A 27,369-nucleotide genomic window follows, 5' to 3' on the forward strand; every position below is an offset into this window, starting at 1 on the left:
TCATACCTTTTAAGACTTCACAAAGTCTTCCTAGGGCGAACGTATCTTTTTATTAGCCCTCACCGACAATAAAAAGCTGTGTGGATTCCTTTTCGTTTTGCTGCCGATTGTTGAGAATGTTTACAAATGTAAAAAAAATCTTTGGTGCAAAACAAGCAACCAATATCTAGAATTTTTGGAAAACCCTCCTTCCCTTCATGCATCCCCCCTATTTCTCCCATACATCCCCATCCCTACAACCCAGTATATATCAATATTTTATCAACAGTTGATTGCTAGAACGGGACTGATACAAACGGCAGATAACACAATTCACATCAAGAAACAAAATGAAAGCCCGCCATCTATTATTTTCTTTTGGTTGAATCGTCTCCCTGACGTCACGTAAACACCACGGATACCATGAAGCACAGTGTATTTTTAGGCTGTGTTGCATTACAAATAGTGTTTATACACTGATGATACTTGCTAACTAACCATACCCGATTTTCATGGCCTAGCCTAGATACCTATGCAGAATCCAAGGAGACGTTTCCAACATTCTTGCCATAAAGAGGATACTGTTACTCTCCGGTTGATCTCCATTACCTTCGGTCATTAATTGCATACATTATGGTAAGAATTGACTGTAGATCACAAGCCGCGGAGACATGAATAATTAAGCCTATCATTGGGTTTAAATTGAGTTGACCGTTGAGTTACCCTAGGCTAGGCTATGTTATGCCCAATTAAGATCTATCGTATGACCTAGGACAAAATATAGTAGGCAGTGGCTAAGTAACCTAATGCAAGGTATGATTATAAAGATAGGCCCAATGTAAGTTTCAACAGGCAAGGCTAAGGCACATTGCAAATTCAAAAAATCTAATTTCTAACATGATTATGCCTAGTTGGGCTAATCAGACAGAAATAGCCTGGGCCTGGCTAGTACGTCATACATGCACAAATGATACCACTAGGCTAACTATGGCCTGTCCCCTTAAACTTGAATTAACTGGCCAAGGACCACCAAAATCTCACCACACTGGAGCTTAGGAGGTTACGTGGGGACTTGATTCAGGTTTTCAAGATTGTGCATGGTTTTGACAATTTATCCTGCACTGACTTTGTCATGTTTGCTAATAGTAGTTGTACCAGAGGTCATTGTCTTAAACTCAAAAGTCACAAAGTAGGATTAATATTTGGCATAACTTTTTCTAATAGAGTTGTGAATGAGTGGAACTGTTTGCCTGAGCAAGTTGTACTTGCAAGTAGTGCGTATGGGTTTAAGAATGGTTTGGACAAGCACTTTAAACATTGTAATCGGGTTTGAGTATTTGTGTCTTCAGTTTTTTTCTCTCTCTCCTATAGGGTCCTTGATGGGGACTTGAGTGTCCCTCCTGACCCTTTTTTTCCTACTAAACTAAACTAAACTAAGGACCTTGTTAAATTAAATTGTAGCAATTGTCTAGGCCTAGTCTAGGGAATCAGCAGTAAAGCTTAGTCAAAGGTGACCATCTTTTGCAAATGTTCATGTTGACCTCTCTCCCCTCCATGTCGACATTAGACCTCATGTTAGAGGATAATAATATAATAAGGATAACGTTAGGCCTACTATTAATAACTAACTTAGTAGTAGCTAAGGGAGGACTGACTTTGGTTAAGCTATGCTTAGGCTAAGGAAGCAAATACAAAAAGATGATTTGAATATGTTACAGCAGGTTGCAAATTCATGCAGTGAGTGGGAATGCCTTTATCAGTGAGTGTGAAATATCTTTATATGTTAATTTTATTTCTATCAATGAAAGACCCAGCAAATCAGAAAGATGAGCTTCATCAGGTTTCTGCAACATTTGGGAATTGACACTACAGCATGAATTGTTAATCTCAATCCTTTACAGGGTCTTTTAGATCTGCTTCGGAGGCTTAAATCTACCCCACCCCATGAAATCCGAGTACTTTTGTTGGGACTGGACAATGCTGGCAAAACAACGATTTTGAAGACCTTAGCTGGTGAAGAGGTATCCAAGATCGCTCCAACTCAGGGATTTAATATTAAAAGTGTCAAGCAAGACAAGTGGAACCTGAATGTATGGGACATTGGAGGTGAGGATCAGTGACATATGAAAGGTGCTCTTTAGTTTAAGATATTATGTTACATATGAACAGAAATATGGAAGCATGTCCAAATGGTCCAATCTGTCTTAAAGAGTATCAGAAATTAAATTGGTAGATGCCATCATGGACAAGGATACCATGATGTTTAGTGATAAACTGTTTGACACTGCAAGAAAATTCTGCATTTTGTCTCTTTTGTCCTTGAGTCCAAGTATTATACAGAAACTTAACTTAACTATATAAATTGTTGTCACAGTGGAATTCTCTCTTCTTCTTTACAGAATTTTAAAGCAGCTTTCTGAGTTTATTTTGCTAATAAAATGTACATATTTTATACTCTTCTACAATATTTCTGTCTCCATCCTGGGGAAGTCAACTTAGGAGTTAAATGAAATGTATAAATTCACTTGAAGATTGATCACAAACAGTAATAATTTTTGATGAGTTACTGTCCTTGTGTGAAATTTACCGTACAGGTCAGAGGGGTATACGGCCATATTGGAAGAACTACTTTGAGAATACTGACGTATTGATATACGTTGTAGACAGTGCGGATAGGATCAGACTAGAAGAAACTGGTTTGGTAAGTAGTATTAATATGAATTCATCATTATTACATATTTATCATCTCATAATGAGAGGAGGAGGAGAACTCTAGAGCAGGGCTGACTAGTAGTAGTTAGACAAACAGTCTCTGAACTGTGGGACGCAAACCCATAGAAGTGGGTCACAGTATTTTCCAGTTGTATTATGTTTATCATAATATGTTAACAATACAAATGTTCTGTATACAAAAATGATACTTGATAATTTGGCAAATTGTGTAACAAGGATTTATCAGGTGTGAAATGTTGACAATATAGTGTTTTAAAAATAAGTTTCGAAATTTTGGTTGCTTGCTGGAAGCAAAGGAACCTATAGATGCAGTCAGATTAGTGTGTGTCTGTGACACTTTCTTGGGTTTGCGATAATTCAACAAAGGCATCGTAGATATTTGTCAGACTTGCTAATGAAGATGCATTATAGTGAAAACCTTAAATCAGATTGTATCCAAAACTTGGAATACGGTTGTTGGTTAAATAGCTGGTACATATGTGCATAAAATATTATGACATTCGGTGGTGACATACAACACTTTAATATTCCACTAAGCAAGGAATTATATATAGTGCCTGTTAGGGTCTTCTCCAATAATGTTAAATTACTTTCATTTGTGCCATCTTGTCTTTTAGGAACTGACAGAATTACTGGAAGAAGACAAACTGGCTGGAATACCTGTACTGGTTTTTGCAAACAAACAGGATTTACTTAGCGCAGCACCAGCAGATGAAATATCAGAGAGCCTTAACCTCAACGTCATGAGAGATAGGACTTGGCGGATACAACCTTGTTCAGCTCTCAGCTCTGAAGGTTTAGAGGTAACGTAATCCAAACAGAAATATTTCATGACTTTACGGGAAACTGAATCGTCCATGTTAGAAGGACTATTTAAGGTGACCCATGTGTAGCTTGACTTGGTAATAACACATATCTATCTTCAAGGCTAGAATATGAATATCCAATTGTTTGTTAATGTTGCATCAGGTTTGTCAAACCCACACCTGGGGAGCAGCCTGAGGGATTACTTGATGGGTTACTTTGCTCCTTAAGAAGGAGGTTTTTCCATGTCTGGGACATCCCCCTAGTGAAGTCAACATCTTAGCACCTCCCTGTCACCATTCACTACTTATTTTCACCTTATTCAGTAGTCCATCATACTTTTTATATGTTCCCTGCTTCTAGTGTGTAGAAGTTTTCTGTTTGCCTGCTTCTATTAAAACCCTGCTCTAGTTTACAGGTATTTTAATTTGGGTTACATGTTCCTCTTTCTGAAGGACCTGTGCATGTTACCCCTTAACCTTCTTATAGGGGTTGAAGACAGTTGTTCAGACTTGTGTAGGTACTCCTTTTAGAGCTAGCTTTGAGGGTCCCCTTTCTTTGACTTCAAGCAGTTGGTTATATCTTGTAACTGCATTTGGTTTTTTCTATCAACTTCATTCTAGTTGCAAGTGCCAGTCTATCTAATAAAACTGTTCACTTTTGCTTCTCATTTAGGGGAAGGGGTGCTGGGGGGGAGGGGGGAGAGTACTTTAATTTTTCAAAGTCCGGAATGAATCAGTCACTACATTGAAATTGAAGAGAGAGGAGAACAAAGTGGATTTTCTTGTTTTTCCCCACAGGATGGTATGAATTGGGTTCTGAAGACATGTGCTACAAAACCAAAATAATTTTATGGAGAAGAACAGGAGCTCTCCCTCCGGGATTAATCGAGTGGCTGCTTCCAGATGATCCTCTCTACAACAAACAGGTCTCTGCTTATCACACAGTCTCCAGTTTTAACATGGACAGCTACAAATATAATCTAGAAATAGACATTTCCTTTCATTCCACACGGACTAGTAAACATTTATGTATATAAAGTTTTTTCTTCATTTATTCACAAAGTAGAGGTATCAAAAGAATCTGTTAGTAAGGAAGAGAGATTGGGGGGGAGGGAAAAGGGGGGGGCATCAAGATTGATTGAGACATTGTCAGAATCAAGTTTTGTCAATGTCCCAAGTTTGCAATAATGCTTCAAGAAATCATAGGGATCTGAAGTGGTCATAGTTGAATATATTATTCGTTATCAATCTCTGTAAAAAAAAAATGAGTACAGTCGTCGTCAGCACAGAACTGCCATCCTGTCAGTGTAAATTTCATATTTCATATTTAAAGCAGCAGTGAATGCAGAAACATATCTTCATGAAAGTATATCAGTGTTTCACCTTGCAATTCAACCGAACGATATCTTGTCTAAATAAATCTGCAGATCCGTAGACCTGGTTGGGCCTACTGTCACAACGGTTAGTTGTAACCTTTCTTTCAATCTCTGTCAATTCAGAGCTGCTGTCTCCCAATAAATTTTCAGAATTACATCTGAAATTTCAAAGTTAAATTTAAAATAAAACCTTAGAATAATGTTTATTGTAAATGAGAAAGCATGCCCCCCTCCCCCCCCCCCCTAAACTAGCAAATAACATAAGTAAAACATGCTGAGAACTGACAAACGAAAAATGAAATCACTGAGTCACAGCACATATTGAAAAATTCAAATGTGTCTACTCCAGAAAATTAAGAAGTAAGGAATAATTGATTGTCTCAATGTGACCACAGAACTGACTTTTTGTCAAATTCACTGCTCTGTTTCTGTTAACATGTTACTTAGGTCAAAGCGGATTTTCGGAGCCTTTTTAATAATTGATCAAACTTTCAAGTACAAATTGGAGATAGTCGATACAATGTGGTCACAGATCCTGCGTGCTAGTTTGTATCTGGGAGCGGTGACAACCTTTCTAGAATTTGCTGCTTAAGTTTTTTTGTAGTGTATAACAGATTGTAGTCTTAGAGAGTTCTCCCATGAGGATGATCTAACATTTTCTACAGTTTATGTACAATGTCGACTACAGTTTTGACATCTATTCTTTCCTTTTCTTCGTTTCTGTTTACAAGTATTCACTGCCACTTTTTCCCCTCAGGCAATATGTTTTGTCTATTTTCATTTTCTTAATTGATGATTTTTGCCTTCCTGTGGGAGACTGCCAAAGAACTCTTTTCGTGTGTTTGTTTTTTTTTGGCAGTATTCAGATTTCTTGTCAGTTGAATACCTAGATGGATTTTCATAATTTAGTAATAACAGAGGAACGAGACAAAGGAATGCTTTTATGATTGGGCTAGTGATGTTATGTTATATGGCTCTATACGTACAGTATATGTATGTTTAAAACTGTGCAGGAATATCTTGCAAATTCCTCGACCAATTTCCTTCAAATTTACAGTCAAGCCTTGAATAGCGAGTAAAGTATGTCAACATTAATTAACTTTACAGAATAGTGCTGCAATGTCCATATTTTATAAAGTTCTTAAAATAGACTGTTGACGGTTGCAGCTGGTGTAGCAGTAATCTGCGTAATTGAGGATAAAATTTACTCCACATTAGGAAGTAATATGGAAGGGAAATTAATTTGTCAATGTGCCATGGCAGACTGATGTGTGTTTTCAATCCACTGTCTTTTATAAAGGAAACCATTATAAGATCAAATGGCTAGGTGATAAGCACTGGTACAGAATAGTTTTGTCTTTTGAAGGTTCTCTCATTGCACAACTTCTTGAATTATTGTTTAAATTAACATTTTCTGCTACAGTGGTTTTAACACTTGTCTAAAAAATGAAAAGAAGGGTAAGGGAAGGGGCGGGGGAGAAACTGAAGTGGTATCCAAGGTATGGACATCATTCAAAGGAATTTAAATTATTTGCCAAAGTTTGGGTGTCTCAATCCTTAAAGATGATAATAATATTAGGTCACCAACACTTTTTTGTACTTATCTCCAAACTTTGTATGATTGTAATGTGTTTAATGATGGGATTATTTACCATTGTGCAAGGTATATCTGCTAAATGTTGGACATCAGCTTCTTGATTGTATGTGCTGTAACATAGCTGGTTGCAGACGTGTGGACTAACTCGCCTAGATACAGCATTCTTTCCATGGGTTAGGAAATTGTCAAAACAGACGCTATCACATGATTAAAAACTTTCCAGGTTTTGCCGTGATTCGTTCAGTGAGTATTTTCGTATAATTGTTACCCTTTTTCGTTGTTTGGGATTTACTCTCAAGAGATAATTTCTTGTAAAATGTACATTAACTAGATTCTTTGTATATTCTGTTCAAGGATTTTGTTTTTGATCTGGTTTTAAATTTAAATTGTTGGAGGATTTTTTTTTTTAAATCTCATTCAGTGAGGCTAAGACACTGTTAAAAGTGTGGTATAGTGATACTGTAATATAGCAGTAGGTAGTAAATTTGAGGTAGTTCCCTCTCAAAAATGTCAAAATATTTCTGTGGTACATTGCTGCTGATGTGGAATAGGCAGCAAGCTTCTCAAGGTATATACAGATGTTGTCATAGCTTCCTCTGTCATATTGGAATCCTATTTTTGCATAACTTTTTGTAAAACGTCTGTGGTTGCTTTTTGTGGTCAGACTACACTGCTCTCTCCTCACTTCAATGAAGATACCAGTTACGATGAAGGCACCACAAAAGACACATGCCAGACTAATTATACTACCATGTCACAATAATCTTTATTCCATCGAAGATTGCCATGGTTACTCAATTAGTAAACAGTAGTATGATACCAGGTCTCATGATTGGTGGAGACCAATCCCAAACAGTCACAGAATTTTATACGATTTTGAAATTTCAAAGGAACCGGAAACCATTCTAAACAATAAAATGTATTTGGCCATTTATGCATCGGATTGCTTAAAAACGTTGTTCAAAATTCTTTGGACATTCGCTTTATAAATAAGGTTTGGAACATACATTTTGTTTTGTACATAAGACAATGAGTGGGCTATTCGTTGCCGTTATGGAGTATTAATTTAATGATGGCAGACTTTATATCTGTGAATGAACAATTAACATTGCATAATATGTAACAATGGTCTTGTCTCAAGTTTCCATGGGAGGAAATGGGAATTCTGCAGTTTTCATAAAATACTATAATAGTGAAAAGGTTTGGTTTTGTGTTCTAACAGTTTAGAATGTTTTACTTTCTATAAATTATTCCCTTAAATGTACTTCATAAAATAAGTCTACTGATTCATTACATACCTTGTAGAAAATGATGTCATGAATGTACTGTGCCATTGACTATATTTAATAACTGTCTAGCTCATTATTAGCTTGTTATATTACCCAAGTAAATTCCAAAATAGTGGCCCAAGTCTAATCTGGTTTACATAATAAATCTCTGTACTATAGAACATATATAATAGCTGTCATTTCATGTCACAACTTAGCATATTAAATGTAATAGTGACATGCTCTCGTCAATCATTTTCTCGATATTTAAACACTTGGAGTCTTCTTCCGTCCCAGTTTAACGTGCATTCTCTAGCACCTTGTCAATATTGAAACACCTTGCTATTATTTTATAAATCATTTCCCATAAACGAATTCAATGTTTCTTTTTCCTCTCTCTGTTGTCTCGACTTGTAATTGTATGTTTGCTGTATGATTTATGTACTGTTAAATACAGAAGTCTTTCGAATTAAGAGAAGGTTCCTTTTTATTTTGCTCGTGCTTGGTTATGTTTCGTCTTTTGTTTGCTCTTTAAACTGCTAAATAATATGGGATGGAAATAGTATCTCCTATGAATTCTAATGTATTATACACTAGAAGGGTGATTTCAGGTGGAATGAATGGTCTTGATTTGTTACACACACAGCCATTAATTGTGTTACGACACCTGCAGTTTAATATACACTACATACACCATATGATACATATGACAGATTATTTTGCAACGATCTGTAATGTCAGACAACTGTTCTTTATGTTTTCTTAAAACGAGATGATTATATAGCCATGGAAAATAATTCAAGATGTCATGGGATGTTATTTTATCTTGTGACTGGTATGACCAAGTCAGAAAGTGGATTAATGGTGTACCAGCTAAACCTAGGAAATCGGCACGCCCTCTAAAAATTTCCTAGCTTCCTTTTATCCAAACTTGAGGGGATCTAATTGCATCGGTGAAAAGTCCAGTAACTGACTCGAACTGCAGTCGTCGTAAGAAAATTGTATAATGCCTTCTTTACATACATTTACTTTATAATGAGTAAACATCCAGAAGCCAAAATGCAAAGAGAAGACATAAACTTGAACTGAATTTGACCAAGTTTAATGAGAATTTCTGTCAATGATATCATTGAATATATATAAAATATTAAAATCATCACCAAATATCATAATAGTGAGATAATATTACTTTATATCACCATCCTGGATTTTTTAATGATTTGATAAGATGTGAATGTTCATTCTGTATCCTGATTCTGTCCCGACATAGGAAGTTTAATTCATCCCAAAATATCCCGTTTCTACCAAGGAAATTTGTTGTTGTTGATAAAATTGAGTAAGAGGAAAATTCTAACGACCAGTTTGGGAATTGATTCTTAAGTTAACTTTGGATTAATGTAGAAAGCTGCTAGAATAAGGTAATACATTACTGGTCATTCATTGTAATCAAAAAAAATATTCTTCAGCATTTTCTTAAAGTCATGAACACTCCATAATGTCTGGGAGAACCAGAACCTTCGAGAGCGAAATTCTGAAAACTTTTATTAATTTTATCATACTGAAAATATTGGGATATTAATCTTGTGGACTTTGGAGAGTGGCACTCCATTATTATTCTTTAGCTTTGGCTTCTTTATAATGACACCACAGCCTAACAGAAAAATTCTGGAATCGTATGGGTCACAGAAAATGCTACTTTTGAAGAAACATACCTTAAATATTCATATAACATTTATGATGGCAAAGAACATCGCCTTCTTTATTGCTAATACGATATTAGAAAATCTCGCATAGGAGGTGGACAGAGAAAAACAAAGGAAAATGCTACATGTTATTGTATTCTTTGAGACCGGGACATTTTATCACATAATAATGCCATACCCTTTAAAATATTCTCCCCAATGGTAGGGAACCAAAATCCATCATAAGACCTTTCAGTCCAGTGTTGAATACAAGCCACTGATATTAATTAAGAACCAACCAAACTAGTGACTGACTGTAATTTACAGACGGTAATTGAAACAAATACTTTATATTTTGTATCTGCAGACATCCATTGAGATATTTTATAACTAAAGCGTTTTAAATAGTAATACTTCAATGCAAAAATACTGGTTTCACTTGCATTTAATGATGTTGAGGCTAGGACTTTGGTAAAAATAAAATTTATCAAAATTTGGTTGAATTAGGCAAGAGAGCTAGTAACTTTTCAAGAAACAAAGCTCTAATTATAATCTTCTTTTGTTGACCATATGAAGTAATACCCTGCAGTGTAGAGATATTGCATGCTGCAGGAAATGTGGTAAATTAATTATGTTAATTAATTGTGTTAACATTTTAAGGAAATTGACCGCTCTGTGAATCATCTTTAATATTAAAATGGAAATTCAAAAGAAAGGGATTTTTTTTTATCTCTCACAGCTGCTTTGAAAGAAAAAGGTGAAATTCTCCTGCTTTCTGCTCTCCGTTTCTCAATCAAGTCAAATAGGGAAGAACGGATGATGAGGGTGTGCAATCCTATGGAAGAAAATGAAACAAATTAAAACAGATAAGATAATTGTTATGGGAAGGGGAAAATGAGGGGGACAGGTGGTGCCAGGACATGAGGGGATTAGTCTCTTGCAGGATGTGGAAGTACATAGGAACAAAGTTACAAAAAGCTTGAAGGGGGAAGGGGTAATGGTAGATCCATCTCAGTTACTTCTTACCAATCCTTCCCTACCCCTCATTTTACTTTTCATTCTTTTGTTATATCTTCCTTTGTCATACTGTTAGTCCATTGTTAGGATTTTCATCGTTAAACACATGTCATAAATTTGCATTTTACAACCAAATTGACGAAGACTTCTGAAAAGATATTTCAATCACTTTGGCTTGAACTCAATGTATAGCAAGTTTTGATCAACCTGTTGATTGTTGATTGTTTCCATTTGATTAAGTAATAGGAGACAATACTTCATTCCAAAATATTAAGAACAAAATATATCTAAAATACTTAAGTATTGACTCAGTAATCTGCTTGTAGGAGACAAAGTAACAAAACCATTCAGTCCAAAACAGAGAAGTCTGTCTGCCCAAATACTTGATGTATTGTTTTATTTTTATTATCGTTTAGTGGTCCTACAAAAACAAATCATTCACCATCATACCATATGTCTAGGAGGAACTGTCACATGTCTACATTATATATTATAAAGTTTTTTCTCACATATTTTGTAAACATTTATGTCGTTGCATTACAGCATGTTACTTTCTGCTCCCATATAACATATGTTGTGTATGCTTTGGATCAAGATCCCAGACACCGAGTCTAGCCCTGATCCTTGTGATTTAAATACTTCTCTCACCATTCTAAGGCACATCCACGATAGTCCTTGTTGAGACCCTTGAGCTGTTCCATTTCTTGAGAGGTAAGCTTAAAGTTCAAAGTCTGTAAACAATAAATTAATCACATTTGTTTAACAACCCTTCTGACCAGAGAACTACCAGACAGTGATATGCTAACAGTGCCATGAAGATAGATTTAAAAAAAAACATTGTTTTATGACAAATATTAAATGATAAATATTAACCAATATATTGCATTACAGAGGTTCATCTCACAAAAGAAAGGATTCCAAAAAGTTTATATTATGAATAAATCTTAGAGGTCAACATAAGTTTGCTGGCTTTATAGCTAGTGAGGCTGTTGGCATGAGATTGGGGTTTACTGTTCACTGGTTCAAACCCAGTTCTACCCAAACAATTCTTACCTCTTTTCCATTGCTTATAATATCCCAGTCAGTTTTTACACTGTTCATTTATTTAAAGGCATTGAAGACTCGTCCCAAACCGCGTGCCGCGACCTAAAAAAGTGAACTTTCCGTTGCTTGCAAGTGGAGTTTTCTTCATGTCGCTACAAAATGCAGACAGTGATGAAACGTGATACCTCGTTATCTTTTATCTGGACCTGAGATCAGGGAGTTCCATAACAACTCCCTGCTGAGATGTCCATCACTGCTATGTACACTGTGCTGTGGGTATTGACCGTAGCTGTATGTATTGACTGTACACTAGTGTCTAGTTACCGATGGTAGCAAGCTGTGTGTGTATTTTATGGGATGGATAGTGGTGTCTAACACTTATGTTACACCACATTCTAAACTAGGTCAGATTACCGGCATGAGACGTTTCTGTCTGCGCGAGTCTTCACACCCTTTAAATAACATTCGATAATCCCCAAACAAACTCTCACCTCAAAGTTGGCTTGTATACGTGATGGAGTAACGCTCTTTGGAATGCAGATATTGCCTCTGTCCAGGGCGAACCTGATGAGGATCTGGGCTGGACTCTTTCCTTTCTTCTTGGCGATTTCAACAACAGTTGGATCTTCCATCAACCTAGGATCGTCATCTTTGATCCTATTCATTAATTGAAAAAAAAAGGTAAAATAATAACAAGAATAATATGTATAGTCATAACATACGTAGTTAAACCAGTACTACGACATATAATAACAAACAGCTTACAAAAACTTATAGAACACGAACACTATTACCTGAGCGTAGGGTTACAATTTCTTTTGTCGCCTTAGAAGAAAATTTTGTATTTTAGAGAGGGTCACACAGCTTTTCTTGCCAAGCTTGTGGAGGTGAATATGCAGCTATAACAATCATATTTGTGTTTTGAATAAGATTATATCATACTTCTGGGATGGTCATGTATAGTGATGCATACAACATGTGTACTCATTTAGTTTGTATAAATAAAAAATAGTGATATTTTTGAATGTCAGAAAAGACATTTAGAAAATGGCGACAATTTAGTTTGCCAGTGGAATGAATTATTTTTGTTGCAAGAATAGAACAATCCCCATAAATTGTGACGTATTATAAACATATCTGGGAAAATCACATAACGTTGCTGGGAATATCTTTGTGTCCAAATGTCATGCAGCAGTTTCGATATTAAAATAACTTTTTTTGTCCTAAAATACTGGTAATACAATGTCTCTGTATTTCAAACCTACTATTAATCATTGCATTTCTTGTAGCAGTCTGCAAAATTTGCAGATTTTTCTGCCATAGAAAAACCAGATAACGTTATTCCTTGTAATGATAGGGATGCTTTTACTTGAGTAAATATTTGACTTATTTTGGTCAGCTTTAGATACACCATAGCAGCTCCATTTTTAAGCAGAATACGATATTGATGACACAAAATCTTGTGGAACAATTTGATTTCATTCCACATGTCACATGATGAATCCATCTGACTTTCAATTCTGTAGTTTATCATTACATCAAAGTAAGGTCGAAAAAGAAACAAAAAACAGGATGTTTGGCAATCTATTTTAGCCTTGCTTCACGAGCATGTTGATTTTATATAATGGTACAATAACTAACACCACCGACATCAATTTGTACGATCCACGCACAGAAATGGCTTTTGAAAGTAAAATAAAAGGTCCATCCTCTGACTGTTTGCCTCAGTAGCGACTGTTTGAATTGTGTGTGGATGTGACAAGTTACCAATGGCCCGAGGTTAAATTTTATAAAAGTTGTGAGAGAATGCCAATGACTGTAAACCTTGAAACTATAACTTTAGTCCTCCCTTGCTTTCATTTTATTTTTGTTCATTCTGAAGCTTTCTTACCAGGGCCGATCTGGTGAACCTAGTGGACTGTATGCAGTAACAGTCACACCATTCTCCTTGCAAAATTGCAGCATGTCTTCCTGGATCAGCAGTGGATGGAGCTCAATCTGGTGAGGTTAACGGAAAAACCACTCATTTCAATAAAACGATAACAAAGAGAAAAGGAATCCTCTATCAACCACCCGGCACCCTTCCCCAGCTGTATGAACCAAATGAGACAGATATTACATCTGAGCTATCAATACTACTACTTGCAGACTACAAAGCTTGTGGAACTATTACTTACAAGATGCTACATTTGCTAAAGGAATCAACATAGAGTGTACATAAGGCTCTACAAAAAATGTATGTTAGGTTACAATAGCCTAGACAAAAGTCTATGAGGTTAGGCACTTTCTGCTGAAAGATTTCCTCTATCATTAACTGGTAGCATACATACAATATTTTTGCACCTTCCCTCTCACATCCCATTTTCCTTTTTAAAATATATTGTGGCTTTACTTACGCATTTTGAATGATGTTTAAGACACCAATCTCTGTACCAAATCTGATATTTCTTTTTATTATGTAAGACAGCTCAGGGATGGTGACAGACCGACAGGTAAAATCACTACATTTATGGGTGGGGAAGGGCGGTGGTTGGGGTGTTATGAGGGAGATCACAGGCGTGTAGTTAGAAGTTTGGACTATATAATGATCAACTTGTGGAAGGTTTTCCAACTTACCTGAAGGGTGGCAGGTTTTATTTTACAGGCATCTAGAATGTCCTGCACCTGCTTCTTGTTAGAGTTAGACAAACCAATGTCCTTGCAGAGACCCTTCTCAACAAGTTTCTCCATGGCCTGGGAAAGATTTATAAGGACATTGTTGATCATTTACTATACAAGTCAAATGATATACTTCCAGACTGCAGAACACATAGGAGTCAGTAATCACAACCACACAAATGAAATACTTCCAGACTGCAGAACACATAGGAGTCAGTAATCACCATCATACAAATGAAATACTTTCAGACTGCAGAACACATAGGAGTCAGTAATCACCAACATACAAATGAAATACTTCCAGACTGCAGAACACATAGGAATTAGTGATCACCTACATTACAAATGAAATACTTCCAGACTGCAGAACACATAAGAGTCAGTAATCACCAACATTACAAATAATATACTCCCAGACTGCAGAACACATAGGAGTCAGTAATCACCAACAAACAAATAAAACATTTCCAGACACACAGAACACATAGGAGTCAGTAAACACCAACATACAAATGAAATACTTCCAGACTGTAGAACACATAGGAGTCATTAAACATCAACATACAATGCACCACTTTGAAAGTGCAAACAAGGAAGAGTGAGGAGGTAAGGGTTGGAGAGGTAGAAACAAAGGTGAAAACTAACTTCAGAAAAGAACCAAGAAAAAGTTCGCTAAAGTCTTTTAAAACCACAATGACACACTAGCTATCCAGCCTTAATTTGGTTGTTGATCACTTTTTAACAATTTTCTGGTTGGAAGCTGTAATACCTAGCAAACCCAGCTTAATGCAGGGAAAAATTGAATTCTTAATTCCTTTTTTTCTTTAGAAAACTTCTGGCTTGCTTAGGCTATACCTTAAACGACTTGCAACGACTTATTCTGTGATTTATGTGGAACAGTAACACACTCCAACACACTACAGATCTAAGCTAAGTGTTGCTATTGCAGTCTATCAGTTCAGTGGCGGAGCTACAATAGGGGTATTGGTCAGAGGGGGCGAGAATGGTCTGTAGGGCTGCTTTCGACACTATCTAAGCGGAGCGCCACCACAGGTTGCAAGGCGCGGAGCATACAGATTTTTTTTGAGTAAAGATACTCCCTAGATTGCCGGAAATGACCCTTTCCGGGCCTTGCTAATTTGCAGATAAACGAAGAATAAATAGCCGTTAGAGCATTTTGTCAGAAAATTACACCCAAAAAATGTGACAAATGTCAATAGGTAGATGAGAGCGCGGTAAAAATTTCAATAATCGTGAATAAGTAAAAAGTGGTAAAAAGCTGAAAAGGGCGCCAGCAGTCCATTTGAGTTCGTCAGGGGGGCATCCGCCCCCCCCCCCCCGACTGTATGGACGATCCACCACTGAATCAGTTCATTTTTAATGCAATCTATAATCAATATTCTGCAGGGGACAAAGACGTCTTCTCATTGTTTAATTCCTAAGGTTTGAAGCAGAAAATGAAGCAGAAATGAAGCAGAAAACTACCAGAAAGGTTATTAACAAAATCTGAAAAAGGCAAAAATTAATGGCTACAGATAATCTACATCAGAGACCTCAAAAATGCAAGTTGTCTGTTCAATAAGGTGGGCTACCTGCTCCCATCCAAGACACAACCAAACCACAATATTTTACTACTTTATAGTACTTTACTATTTGTCCTATCAGTGAGATTAGTTTACCTTCCAGGTTTCAACTTGAGGTGTGTCATCAAACTGCCAATTCCCATCGGCATCCTTTGGAAATAGTACATCACCTCTCTGCAAACAGACAAAAGAATAGAAAATGCAACTTCAATCATCCAAATTAATAGCAAAAAATTGTTCAGTGACAAGTAACTAAATTTGGTATAGTCAAGTGACTGCATGCCGGGTACAAACTTCAAGGTTACAAGGCAAGCTTTATAAGGCAAGGTTATAACTTACAGTAATATATGAAGAAAGATGCAGGTATATGAAGGAGAAGTATACGCAAAAGATGAAGGAAGAAGTTAAAAATGCTGGTCATGAAGAGTACATATCGGCATAAAATTATTTCAACATCAAATACTCTTAGACAGAAACTATAGTCTGTGGTACTATGAAAATTACAACATCTGGATCTTAATATAGCTAAATTTAAGCACTCTGTAACAAACAGGTATACTGTGTATAAGTTAAATATAAGTTTATAAGGATATAAGTTTTGTCAAAAAAATGATCTCTTTATTCCAAGAAACATTTAACTTGCCTTCCAAGTATTAAAAGTTTTTGGAAGACAACCCACAAGAATGGAAAGTATTGGTAAAATATTCAAGAAAATCTTGTTTCAAGAGGAAACAAAAATTTCACCGTGGATGACAGAAAAAGTACTGTATGTCAATGTTTCATCTGCCAATGTTACATACTTCCATATATTAATAGGGGAACTATTCAAATTCACTTTAGGAAACAAACAATGGACCTCTGCCTACAGTACCTTGTATGCCATAGGCCAGTGTATTAAGAAGAGGTCAAGGTACTCAAGGCCGAGTGAATCTAAAGTCTGCTTGCAGGCCCTTTCCACATCATCAGGATGATGGTGAGTGCACCATAACTGTAGAGAGACAATGTATCGTGAAATGCTAAAATAAGAAAGAAAAAATAAATATGCCTGGCTTATTGAGCTCATGAATTCCACCAATGAGGGGATTTTATTATCAAATATACATTTGACCTAGATTCAATGCAGAATGCTACTTCAAAAAACTTCTCATGACAGCAAAAAATCATCTCAAAATGAGATAAGATTCTAAGCTTTTGGAGCCAAGTGTTCACAGGGGGAAAAGAACATGTGAAACAAAGTTTACTCTCCTTACATGTTCTCAGTTCATTATTATTTTTCAACTTAATACTCTTTTATTTCAATGCCCTATTTGAGGTGATGAAGAGGGGAAAATATGTCTGGAAATGATCCTAAATCACCCTACCATCCCCTTCCCATAAACTTCCATTTAAGTTATAGCTAAAGAGTATAGCTTATTCCTTGTAGACCATGTGGTTGCTACAAACGAGAAACATGGCATCTAATTATTGGCACCAAGTAACAAACAAAACATTTACTTTAAAGTTTGAACTGTATCTCCTATCAGCCTACAGTTCTATCTTCAACAAGTTTACTTTAAATGAAGTTAAGATTCCCAGGGACCTTTGATCAGTTTAATCTGGAACTTACCAATTGAGAGATATCGTTCGTAGGGCAAGGGTCTATTGTATACAATCTTGCAGTACTAACACCATGCACAAGCATGTACACCCACATTGCCACTACTGTACAAAACTGCAGTGTTCTTAATATCCCAAGACAAACTTATTTATTACAGCTCATAGAGAGAATCATAAATATATCTGTATTCCAGACAACTTTTCAAGACCTTTCTTCCCATAACCTTATGTAACCCTCCCCTTCCCCCCCCCCCCCCAACCGGACAATGATTAAGTAGTATTTGTTATTTTACCAACCACACACTGTAAGTACAGTACTGTATGTGCTTTGTATCTGATTTATGACATTCCTCTGCCTGGTAAAAGGGATATTTCGGTGGCTGAAGTTATACATACAATTTGTAAATTTATGTATGGCAAAGATATGAATTTTATAAAGTTGCTGGTATTTTGTACAATTTGGCAACAGCAGAGTGCATGATGTCATCATAGAAATGCAGCTGTAAACATTGTATTTTACTTTATCACATATTTCACTCACTTATTCACTGAGTGGAAAAATATTATTTCTAAGAAAAAGGTTACATTTTGATCAAATTCTAACAACAAAACCTTGACGGCAACAGTATGCAAACACTGTGACTGTATCAGTTTTCAAGGTCAAATCAACCAGAAGATTAGCCTGTAATAATGAAGTACAGCCTTTAATTGGAAGAAGAATTGCCATCATGTTATTACAGTCCTCCTACTGTAGGCGACTCCAGGGAAGAATCAATGGTTTAAAGGTATGCTGTATTGGCCCCTAATATGCTAGAAATTCAAATATGGTATAAACCTTTGGTCAAAATTCTTGAACGGTTTTTATTACAACCTTTGAGGAAATTGTGCTCATGCACTTTAGACATTCAGTCATCTTGTGTGTTCCATAAAAATGTTTGAGGACAATTTGGAGAGTAAAGACATCGAGGAATATACATTTTGAAAACTTCTAGCCATTATAGCGTGCTATAATTTGGGGCCTTTAACCAGTCATAATAAGTTCCATCCAATTACCAAATAGCTTATTGTACTGTAGCTATAGATTGGGTTCTCAACTAACAGTATAGATTAGTTTTATTTTAGTTTCACATTTGTCTGCCACCCAAATATCCCTTTACAATGACTGAGTATGTACATTTAATACTAAATAATGGAAAACTTATTGCTATATATAAATGATTGAAGTAAACAGATCATTTCACTGGTTCCAAGCTCAGAGAAACTGTCGTTTACAAAAATGCAGTATTTACACCGTGCCAGATTGAGCGATTTCCGTTGAGGACTTTATAAACGGCAGATATGGTGAATGTTGCAAGACCTATATGATTAATTAGTCCTAAAAATAAATTTTCATTAGCAATCGGATGTATCATATTCAGTATTAAACTTTGAGTGGTTGAATAAATCTGCAGGTTGAATGAAGGTTACTACAGTAAGTCACCATGGAAACCCAAAGACATACTGGTTTGGGATATTTACAAATAACTATATACATGTACATACATACATACAAACATATATGTATATATATATATATATATATATATATACATGTTAAATTGCTATACATAAAATTACAAAATTATATACAGCACATGTTTAAGCAATTTCTGCCAGTTTTGAAATTCCATGTTTGCATGGTCTTCATAATTCTGTGACAATCTTTGCATTCGTAAGTTTTGTATGGCTGACGTGGGCAAAAAGCATCGCTACTCTCCAAGCATTGAATGTCGACACGATTAAGGGACACTTCTTTTTTCGATTCTTTTATTGTCCCTTTAAATGCGAATGGCTTAACCTAATAAACAGTCTTGATCAATGTTATCTGAGAGAATTTATGTTTATCACTTTCTTCTGGCATTTTCTATTTGTCAGTAGGCTAGACCTTTCAGTGAATTTCTAAAGAGGGCAAAGTTGTCCTTACAAACAATTAATCTGTCAATTTGATATCAACAACATGGAGTCTCTAGCTATCTACTATAAAGTTGCCCTTGATGATACTATCCTCTGTTCTATGCAAATTGATGAGTTTCAAAATGAGAAATTACTGGCATTACCATTCACAAACTTGTGATACATCAAGATGGTTCATTTGGGGTAAGTGACATGTAGGGATGGGAAACTGGAGACACTATCAAGGGGGACACCCATACATTCCAATATGGCTTGTGGACTACACAGTTTAATAACATTGTGTGGTGATCATATTTGTGAAATTTATACATCTATAAAAGTTAGTGGTATTTGTCATCAAAATTGTTTTTTATTAATAGGTTATCCTCAAAGGGCCTCCAAAAATCCACCACAAGTTTATTCATGCCCTGGATCAGGTACAGCACAGTGTGTGGGTATTGACCTGGAAGTGGGTTGGTGGTTATGCACAGCCAAGATGAGGAAACAGAGTAAATATTCCAAACTCCAAAAAGTCTGTTCAACTTTTTCAAAACTACTTTGGACTATTCTGTCAAAGTTTGTTAACCTTAATACTTAGCTAAGAACTCCCTATCACATAAATGAGCAAAGCAATTTTCCTTTTTCCCATTCAAAATAACATACAATTTCCCGTTCAACTTTCGGTTTATCCTTCCCTTACTGAACGTTAGTTGCTTTAGCATTTCGGAAACCTTTTCTTTGGCCGATCATTTTAGTATAATTTGGATCCAAGAGCTAATTTGGATTCAAATATATTTTGTCAAATTATTTATTGCTTTTGAGGCTAATAGACTCATGGCCCAGGATCTTCCTTGAAGACTAGCCGCGATCCAACAAAGCTTCTAAAACTGTGGATAACTTTTCCAAAATCTGGTAAAAAATGCAGTAAACCAACCAAAACTTGTTTGCTACCCACTTCTGGGTCATGCCGCATAGTTTGTGGGACATGAACCAACTTAACACTATCATGTGATACCAACCTTGCTCGTGACAAACAGATCCTCTCTCTTGATCGTTCCATCATCAACCTTGGCTTTGATGCCCGCACCAACCTCGTCTTCGTTCTGGTATGCTCTGGCACAGTCCAAGTGGCGATATCCGCAATCGATGGCAGTTTTGACTGCGGCAGTGACTTCACCAGGTTTAGACTAAGGAGTGAAGCAAACAAAATGAGAGCAACAATAACAAATTTTGTTACCAAAATCATAATATTTGATCAATTAATGTATATTGTCTGTTATCGTTGGTCACCATCAGAGGGCAGGGATTTATTTTGTCAGTTATCATATCACAAAATGCTACACAAAACATGGTCGAACTGCTATACAACGGTGAAGCAGTTTTGTTTTGACACAGAACTATATAGTATTTTAAAAGAGGCAAAATTCATTGATTTCAAAACTGCTACACAAATTTTGAATATTAAATCAATTTCTGTGAGGGTGCTGAGTAGAGTATTTAAAGACCAAATATGGAGGCAATTTTTTTTTGGGAGATTTTCCATTAATTTAGGAGTTTACATACCCATAATCAACATGTGTAAAAAATAATCTTCGAAAATCTACTATAACCCATCAAAAACGACCACGAAAATGGACATTTTGGGTAGTCACGTGACATGAACCTCTGGAATGTCTGAAAACAGAGATTGACCCAAAGGAACCTCTGGTCACCGTGTGACGTCAAAGTTTGTATACCGCGAAAATCAAACGCTGATATAGGCACTGTTTGTACACAGATAGCGAACAATTGTACTGTTTTTGACTTCCAATTTCGAGCGTTTGAAAAGCTGTTAGCTTAAAACAAGAACACATGAAGGTTAACAACAAGTTTTAAGACAATTATAAGCAGAAATTTTAGTTAAATTGCTTATTTTATTAGCAAAATTTCCACTCAAATGGAGGGATCTTTTACATAGCGTAGCGTCAATAGGTCCGTGCGGTACAATATACTTACATAGTTAGTACTTACTCGTTTTAATATCCAAAAGTATACAAACACAGAAAACGTATCCTGTCAATAAACAAATTTAGCAGTGAATATCCTAATCCACGTTTCTTGTTCAATCCTGGGCGAAAAACTACCGTGAGTCTGTGTAATTCCATAGAGTTAGGTCTAGTTGAAACAGGCCTTGACCAGTACTAACATCCCACAATCACAAGACAGTCACTAACGAAATAAAACGTCCGATCGCTACATACTACCGTTTTTATTCAACTCCTTGGACCATGCAGATGTCGGAATAAACAGAACGGACAATATTACACATGTATCACGAACTCACGATACTGGAATACAACAAATGAAATAGATAAATCCTAACATGGCTATTTACACATGCTGTGAGCCAACGCCGGCGAGAGTTGTAACTAACTACCGTACATGTACTAACAATGCTATACCCTTGGCACGGTATATATATATACGGTCATCTCTTACAGTAAATATATTACTGTCAATTGCGTGATATAATGTTACATGTAAGGACGTCCAGGGCGTGTTTACGGTCAATTTCACATTCGCTATGTTCGACCATGGTCCGACACAGCTATCGACAGTATATAATTTTCACAGAATGAGACATTTGCAGCATACACAGAAGCAGGGTCATGCATGTGGACTCATGGGCATGAGATACTCCGGGTGCTGAAAAATCTTTCCGCGTGGATCTCAAAAAATTGATCCAAAGTCTGCGGCGTTTTACGTCGGTTCTTTTACTCGGAAATCTAAAAAAGCTGATGCTTTTGTTGGATGAGGTATAACTGCAACCTCCAACAACACAGAATTGTGACATTTTGAGGAAAAAGGAGTAATATCGTTGATGTTTTTGGCAGCTCAAGTATACGACTTTACACACTAAAAGTATAGTTGTGAGTGAGGTATACAAACGTTGACGTCACATGGTCACCTGATGTCTTAGGAATGTTTCAGGAATGTCTGAAATAGAAGCTGACTTTTCGTCCCATTTTTCACTTATTTAACGTCCGAAATTGGTAAAGTTAATTACAGCAATGTAATTGGAGTCAGTTAAGGATTACATACATGAAAAATGGTGGGATTTTATGTTCATCGAAAGTCTCCATAGTTGGTCTTTAAGCTAGAAAATTCACCCAAGATAGAGCCTGTGCAGACAAACCAAAACCTTGATTGAGTGTTGATTCAGTCCGTACCCTATCCCCTAAGTACATTGAATGTGTACTGTAACTGTATGATCATCAATAGGTTATGTCAAGTAATGTACCACAAGTCCCTCGGAAAGGGAATGGAGTTGTATTAATCGATGTCTTACAGGTTCGTCTCCCAAAAATGATATGACCAAATGGTTAACAACACACTAAAGATGAGTATAATGATAAATAGTAACAATCTCATAATTGATTCTACTGAATTGCCCACTGCGATCCAAATCTGCCGACCAACTCTCATACGTGTTAAAGTGTCATTTTTTGCCTGAATCTATGAAATCGCTGAGGCTAAGAATGTCTTTTTTTCATCGGGTAAACGCTGCCATATTTAATAAGGCTTTGATAGCTCCGTGGTGATGCACAGTAATTACAATACTGCTCTGGAGTTGCAAACAGTAACAAACTGAAGCCAGCACAAGAAAACCTTAGAAGATAAACACGACCAGTACATATTACTCAAATCTGCATCTTTCGTTCATTACAATTTACTGTATTTCGCATTAACTACTGTAGGTTATGGCCACTTCATGAAAGTCACAGAGTTACTTGTTTTGGGTATATATTTCTGTTCAATGATTGTATATTGACATAAACAGATTTGCTCCTCTGCAGCCAGACAATTTCAAATTACAATAACATGTTATACTGTACATACAGTACGTACTATAGAGCCATTAGAGAGGAACATCAGAGAGTCATAATCTAGCAGTTATCCAGCGGTGGACTTTGGTCACAGTATTCCATACTTCTATCTTTAGAAAATGTATGTCTCTAACTTTCTTTTTACAGCTTTATTTCTGGTTCTCATCAGAGGAACACGGTTTCAAACTCCAAAGCTGACATCCCCTCACCCCCCCCCCTCAATCCTGAAACCAAGCAACCCTCCCCCAAATAATACATGACCATGGCATTATTAACATGGTACCCAAATTGAACCAGTATATTTGTGAAAGATAATAACCAGCCATGCTTGCCAAGCCTTCCATATTCATCTGTTATCTTGAGTCCTGCTCTGCTAACCCACCATCATACAAATAATCATTATTTGCTCTTTCACTGTAGTTTCTGTTAAATCTATGGGTAGGCTATATCCTAGTGAAGAGGAGAAATATTTTGGGACCTAGTATAACAAAATGAAAATAAAATTTTGATCCTTGAGATGACCTTGTTTTTGATTTATTGTCTGTAAGTAACACAATGGTTTTGACTTTAAATTTAAAGGGATTGTCGTATGGGCAGAACAGAAATATATATTCATTATACGTTTCCAAATTTTTGTGCAAACGTCATCAAGTTTTGGCAAAGATTTCCAGCAGAATACCATATATACATACAGCTGGTCTGTTTCTAGTTTGGTAAAATATCAACCAATAAATTAATGATGAAAAAATAGTTCGATTAATGCAATTTATGAATGTACTGTACAGTACACATAGACATGAATGTCAATGGCAGAATAAGCAACATCACAGCAGAAAACGTGTCAAATTAAATGATTTAACTATTGTTTGATTATTTAATATTTCAAAACAATAGATGCCATTTTTACCATTTGAAGAGGATGCTAGCTGGTACAATTCCTCTACAAGCTACATTTTTTGTGTCAAAGTCTAAGTTGTCCAAGTAACAATTTTTTATTGCATTGCATATATATGCCAATGTTATACATAGCAAGAGCAAGGCAAGATTAGAAGTGCTTAATACATCTAGGGTTAACACTGTCTTAATAGAACACAATAAAATAGCATTGTGCTTAATACATATAGGGTAATTAACACTGTCCTAATAGTACATAATAACATAGTATTGTGCTTAGTACATACTGTAGTGTTAACACTGTCTTAAAGCAGCATTTTGCGTTGGGTCGCTTTTTACCACTTTTTTAACATGTGCATCGATTTTTTTACATGTATCAATCATAAAACAGCAATCTAAGATACCATCCAAGTTTCACCCTGCCAAGAGCGTTAATTAGCGAGTAATTAACGATTTATGTCGATAAATGAGAAGAGTGTCCTCGACAAATTTCACAGTTAAAATTAATCGCATACAATTCCGCCAAACCCACTAGTTTGAATTCAACCAATCAGAGATGCAGGTTTAGTTATGAGCCGTTGCTAAAAATAGATTCAAGACTTCGCGTTGGTTGTACCAGGGAGTTGTTATGCAACTCCCTGGTACAACTGCCATATAGATTGTACACAAATCAAGCGTGGTGTTATATTACGTATCTGTCAATGACGTTCGTAGTGTTTAAATATTCATATTATGGGCGAGGTTTATTGGGTTCCCAACGGAAAATATCTTGGAGAACAACAAAGTTGAAAGTTGCAATTTTTTCGACTTTTATGCCACCATTTGAAGTAAAATATAAATAGATTAGCTAGTTATGTATGTCGTTATGGCAAAGTGGAATCAGTGAGGTTGAGAAAAATCATAGAAAAGGACGCAAAATGCTGCTTTAATAGTACACAATCAAATAGTATTGTACATAATACATAGGGTTAACACTGTCTTCATAGTACACAATCAAATAGCGTTGTGCTTAATACAAAGTGCTCACAATAAAATAATCATCCGTTGAGATACAAAGTACTAATTTACATACTTTCCTTATCATGATTGTTTATCAGTTACAGTAATAAACACTGGTACAGTACAGTAAGTCTGGTATTATCAGACTTAAACTCAATTAGGCATTCTATATATTTCTAGGTAGGCAAGACCTTTGACCTCTAAACAATTAGGGTATCAATTTCCTTTTAAAAGAGTAGTGATGATAAATACCACACAATGCATTGATGAGGCCACCATATATGTACCATGGATCCCATAAATAGCCTTGTAGTAGGGTACAAAGTGCTTTCTGTGTCTCGCATTTGATGACAAATTTATACTCAATAATTGGATATGATCGAGATTGATAAGTATAACTGTGTACAACATTTAATATCATCATGAACTGTATATTTTACTTTTGCTTAATTCTTTTTATTTGGGGGGGGGGTGGCAGATATGGGAGGGTGTACGGGAGGTTAAATATTGAAATATTTAAAATTATTTAAATGTGTCTCGCATCTGATGACAAATTTATACTCAATAATTGGATATGATCAAGATTGATAAGTATAACTGTGTACAACATTTAACATCATCATGAACTGTATATTTTACTTTTGCTTAATTCTTTTATTTGGGGGGGGGGTGGCAGATGTGGGAGGGTGTACGGGAGGTTAAATATTGAGAAAAAAGTCCAACATACAGCAATCACCATCTTGGTTTTGCTTACTGTCCATGTAAACTATATAGTACACCATTTTTTGTATTATAGTACAGTGCTTAAAATACCAACTGTATTTAAGTGAAGCTGAAATATGTGTTTACCAAAACACAATAAGAAATGATGTTTCCTTTGCTTGGTTTATGTCACCATGAACACTTGTGAACATAATGAGGTGGACTTCATAACATTATGGATATAATTTGTATATATTTCAAGAATGGTAAAAAAAAGGAAAACTCCTTTTTAGTTTGTTGAAAGTGTGGTGCTTTCAAACCTCCTAGCAGTTTTGTCTCCCTATATACTGCAATCCCTATAAACCTTAGAGAGGAAGGGAAGCAAACTTTAAGATTTGCATAATAGTCAGTTGCTTTCAACATTTTATATTATTACATACATTATTAAAATTTGTTTATCATTCAAAGTAGTTATAGCAAGTACTTTTTTCAAGGTCAGAGCAAACTATGTGTGCAAACATTTCTGTTTGTTTCTGACATCAATCATAATGAATTGAATTTGTGATATTTACAGGAAATCATTGACTTTGTGGCTCAATTGACATGTGAAGGGAGATCTATAAGAAACACATAAAAAACAAGTGAAAATTACTTCATTACAAAAATGTACAAGTTCTAGCTTTGTTCACAGGCAAGGAAGCTTACTGAACTAGTTGGAACATCCCGATGGAGAGTTGCAGACTTGATACTGTAGCCTAGGTTTAATTTCATACTAATGGTGCATGTAGTTGTAGTATCAAGAACTTATCTTGAATTGAACTGAATGGTGTTGTTTGTACCACGTACCATTTTTCACAACTTTATATTTCATTTAAACTGACTTGACTCACCACCATGCACTTTTACTGATGATCTTTAATTTGTCCGTTTGTTTTTACCGTACTATAGCTTAGCCTAGTAGTAATATGATCAATGACACTCACCTTCCAGGTTCCTAGCCCGAGAACTGGCATTTTGTTCCCCGATGGCAAGGTTAGGCTCGGTTGGGAAGACATTGTTCTGACTTGGAGAGCAATATAAGGCAAGAATACTTTTGCACTTCTGAGAGTCCTGTGACATTGAGAGCTGAAAATAGTAGGAAACATCTACTCTTGATGCTGAGGATTGGAAGCTCTACTTCGGGCGCAGGTACAACTCTTCACCTTCCACTAAACAAGACAACTTGCCAACGGTACGTGCATACCCATACATAGTAAAATCAATTCCCGGTACCATGCATGCGTGTTATGCAACAGATGTCAGCTGATTAGTACGGAAGCCCACAAAAGACATTTTGCTATCAACTTAACCAAAGACAAGGTAATACAGATAACGTAAAATATATGAAATTGCATGGAGAAATGTTAACATTCTTCCGGAAAGTGCTAGCAATTGTCAACAAAATGATGGCTAGTCGAGCGTACATGTCAACTATTTAGTTGCAATTGCTGATGAATTGGTGAGTTCATTATGTGCTATATTAATGCAACATGACTCCCCCCCCTTAAAAAAAAAACGAACAGGTTAACAGTAAGAAGGCTGTACTGTATAGGGCCGACTCTAGACAAGGCTAGAGGGCTGAATTGGTAATGGGAGGA

At 36.0% G+C, this 27,369-nt stretch overlaps 2 protein-coding genes and 1 long non-coding RNA gene across 3 annotated transcripts; 2 read left to right on the top strand and 1 right to left on the bottom strand.

The window, feature by feature from the left end:
* The first annotated feature begins 409 nt into the window (after positions 1–409).
* LOC139967755 (ADP-ribosylation factor-like protein 3) lies at positions 410–9,082 on the top strand. Its single transcript, XM_071971813.1, has 5 exons — positions 410–615; positions 1,881–2,085; positions 2,574–2,680; positions 3,330–3,515; positions 4,317–9,082. Exons 1-5 carry the CDS (start codon positions 613–615, stop codon positions 4,362–4,364), a joined length of 549 nt encoding a protein of 182 aa, XP_071827914.1. The 5' UTR covers positions 410–612; the 3' UTR covers positions 4,365–9,082.
* Positions 8,846–26,970, bottom strand: LOC139967754 (aldo-keto reductase family 1 member B1-like). The gene is made up of 9 exons (XM_071971812.1): positions 26,716–26,970; positions 20,291–20,458; positions 16,615–16,731; positions 15,840–15,917; positions 14,119–14,235; positions 13,394–13,500; positions 11,994–12,159; positions 11,107–11,189; positions 8,846–10,276 (listed from the first exon to the last, which is right to left on the bottom strand). Exons 1-9 carry the CDS (start codon positions 26,875–26,877, stop codon positions 10,240–10,242), a joined length of 1,035 nt encoding a protein of 344 aa, XP_071827913.1. The 5' UTR covers positions 26,878–26,970; the 3' UTR covers positions 8,846–10,239.
* LOC139967756 (uncharacterized) lies at positions 24,329–24,967 on the top strand. Its single transcript, XR_011793141.1, has 2 exons — positions 24,329–24,640; positions 24,690–24,967. It is a non-coding gene; the product is annotated as an uncharacterized lncRNA (long non-coding RNA).
* Positions 26,971–27,369: the final 399 nt, after the last annotated feature.

This window comes from Apostichopus japonicus, chromosome 5 (genome assembly GCF_037975245.1).
Source record: "Apostichopus japonicus isolate 1M-3 chromosome 5, ASM3797524v1, whole genome shotgun sequence".
NCBI classification, from domain to species: Eukaryota; Metazoa; Echinodermata; class Holothuroidea; order Aspidochirotida; family Stichopodidae; genus Apostichopus; species Apostichopus japonicus.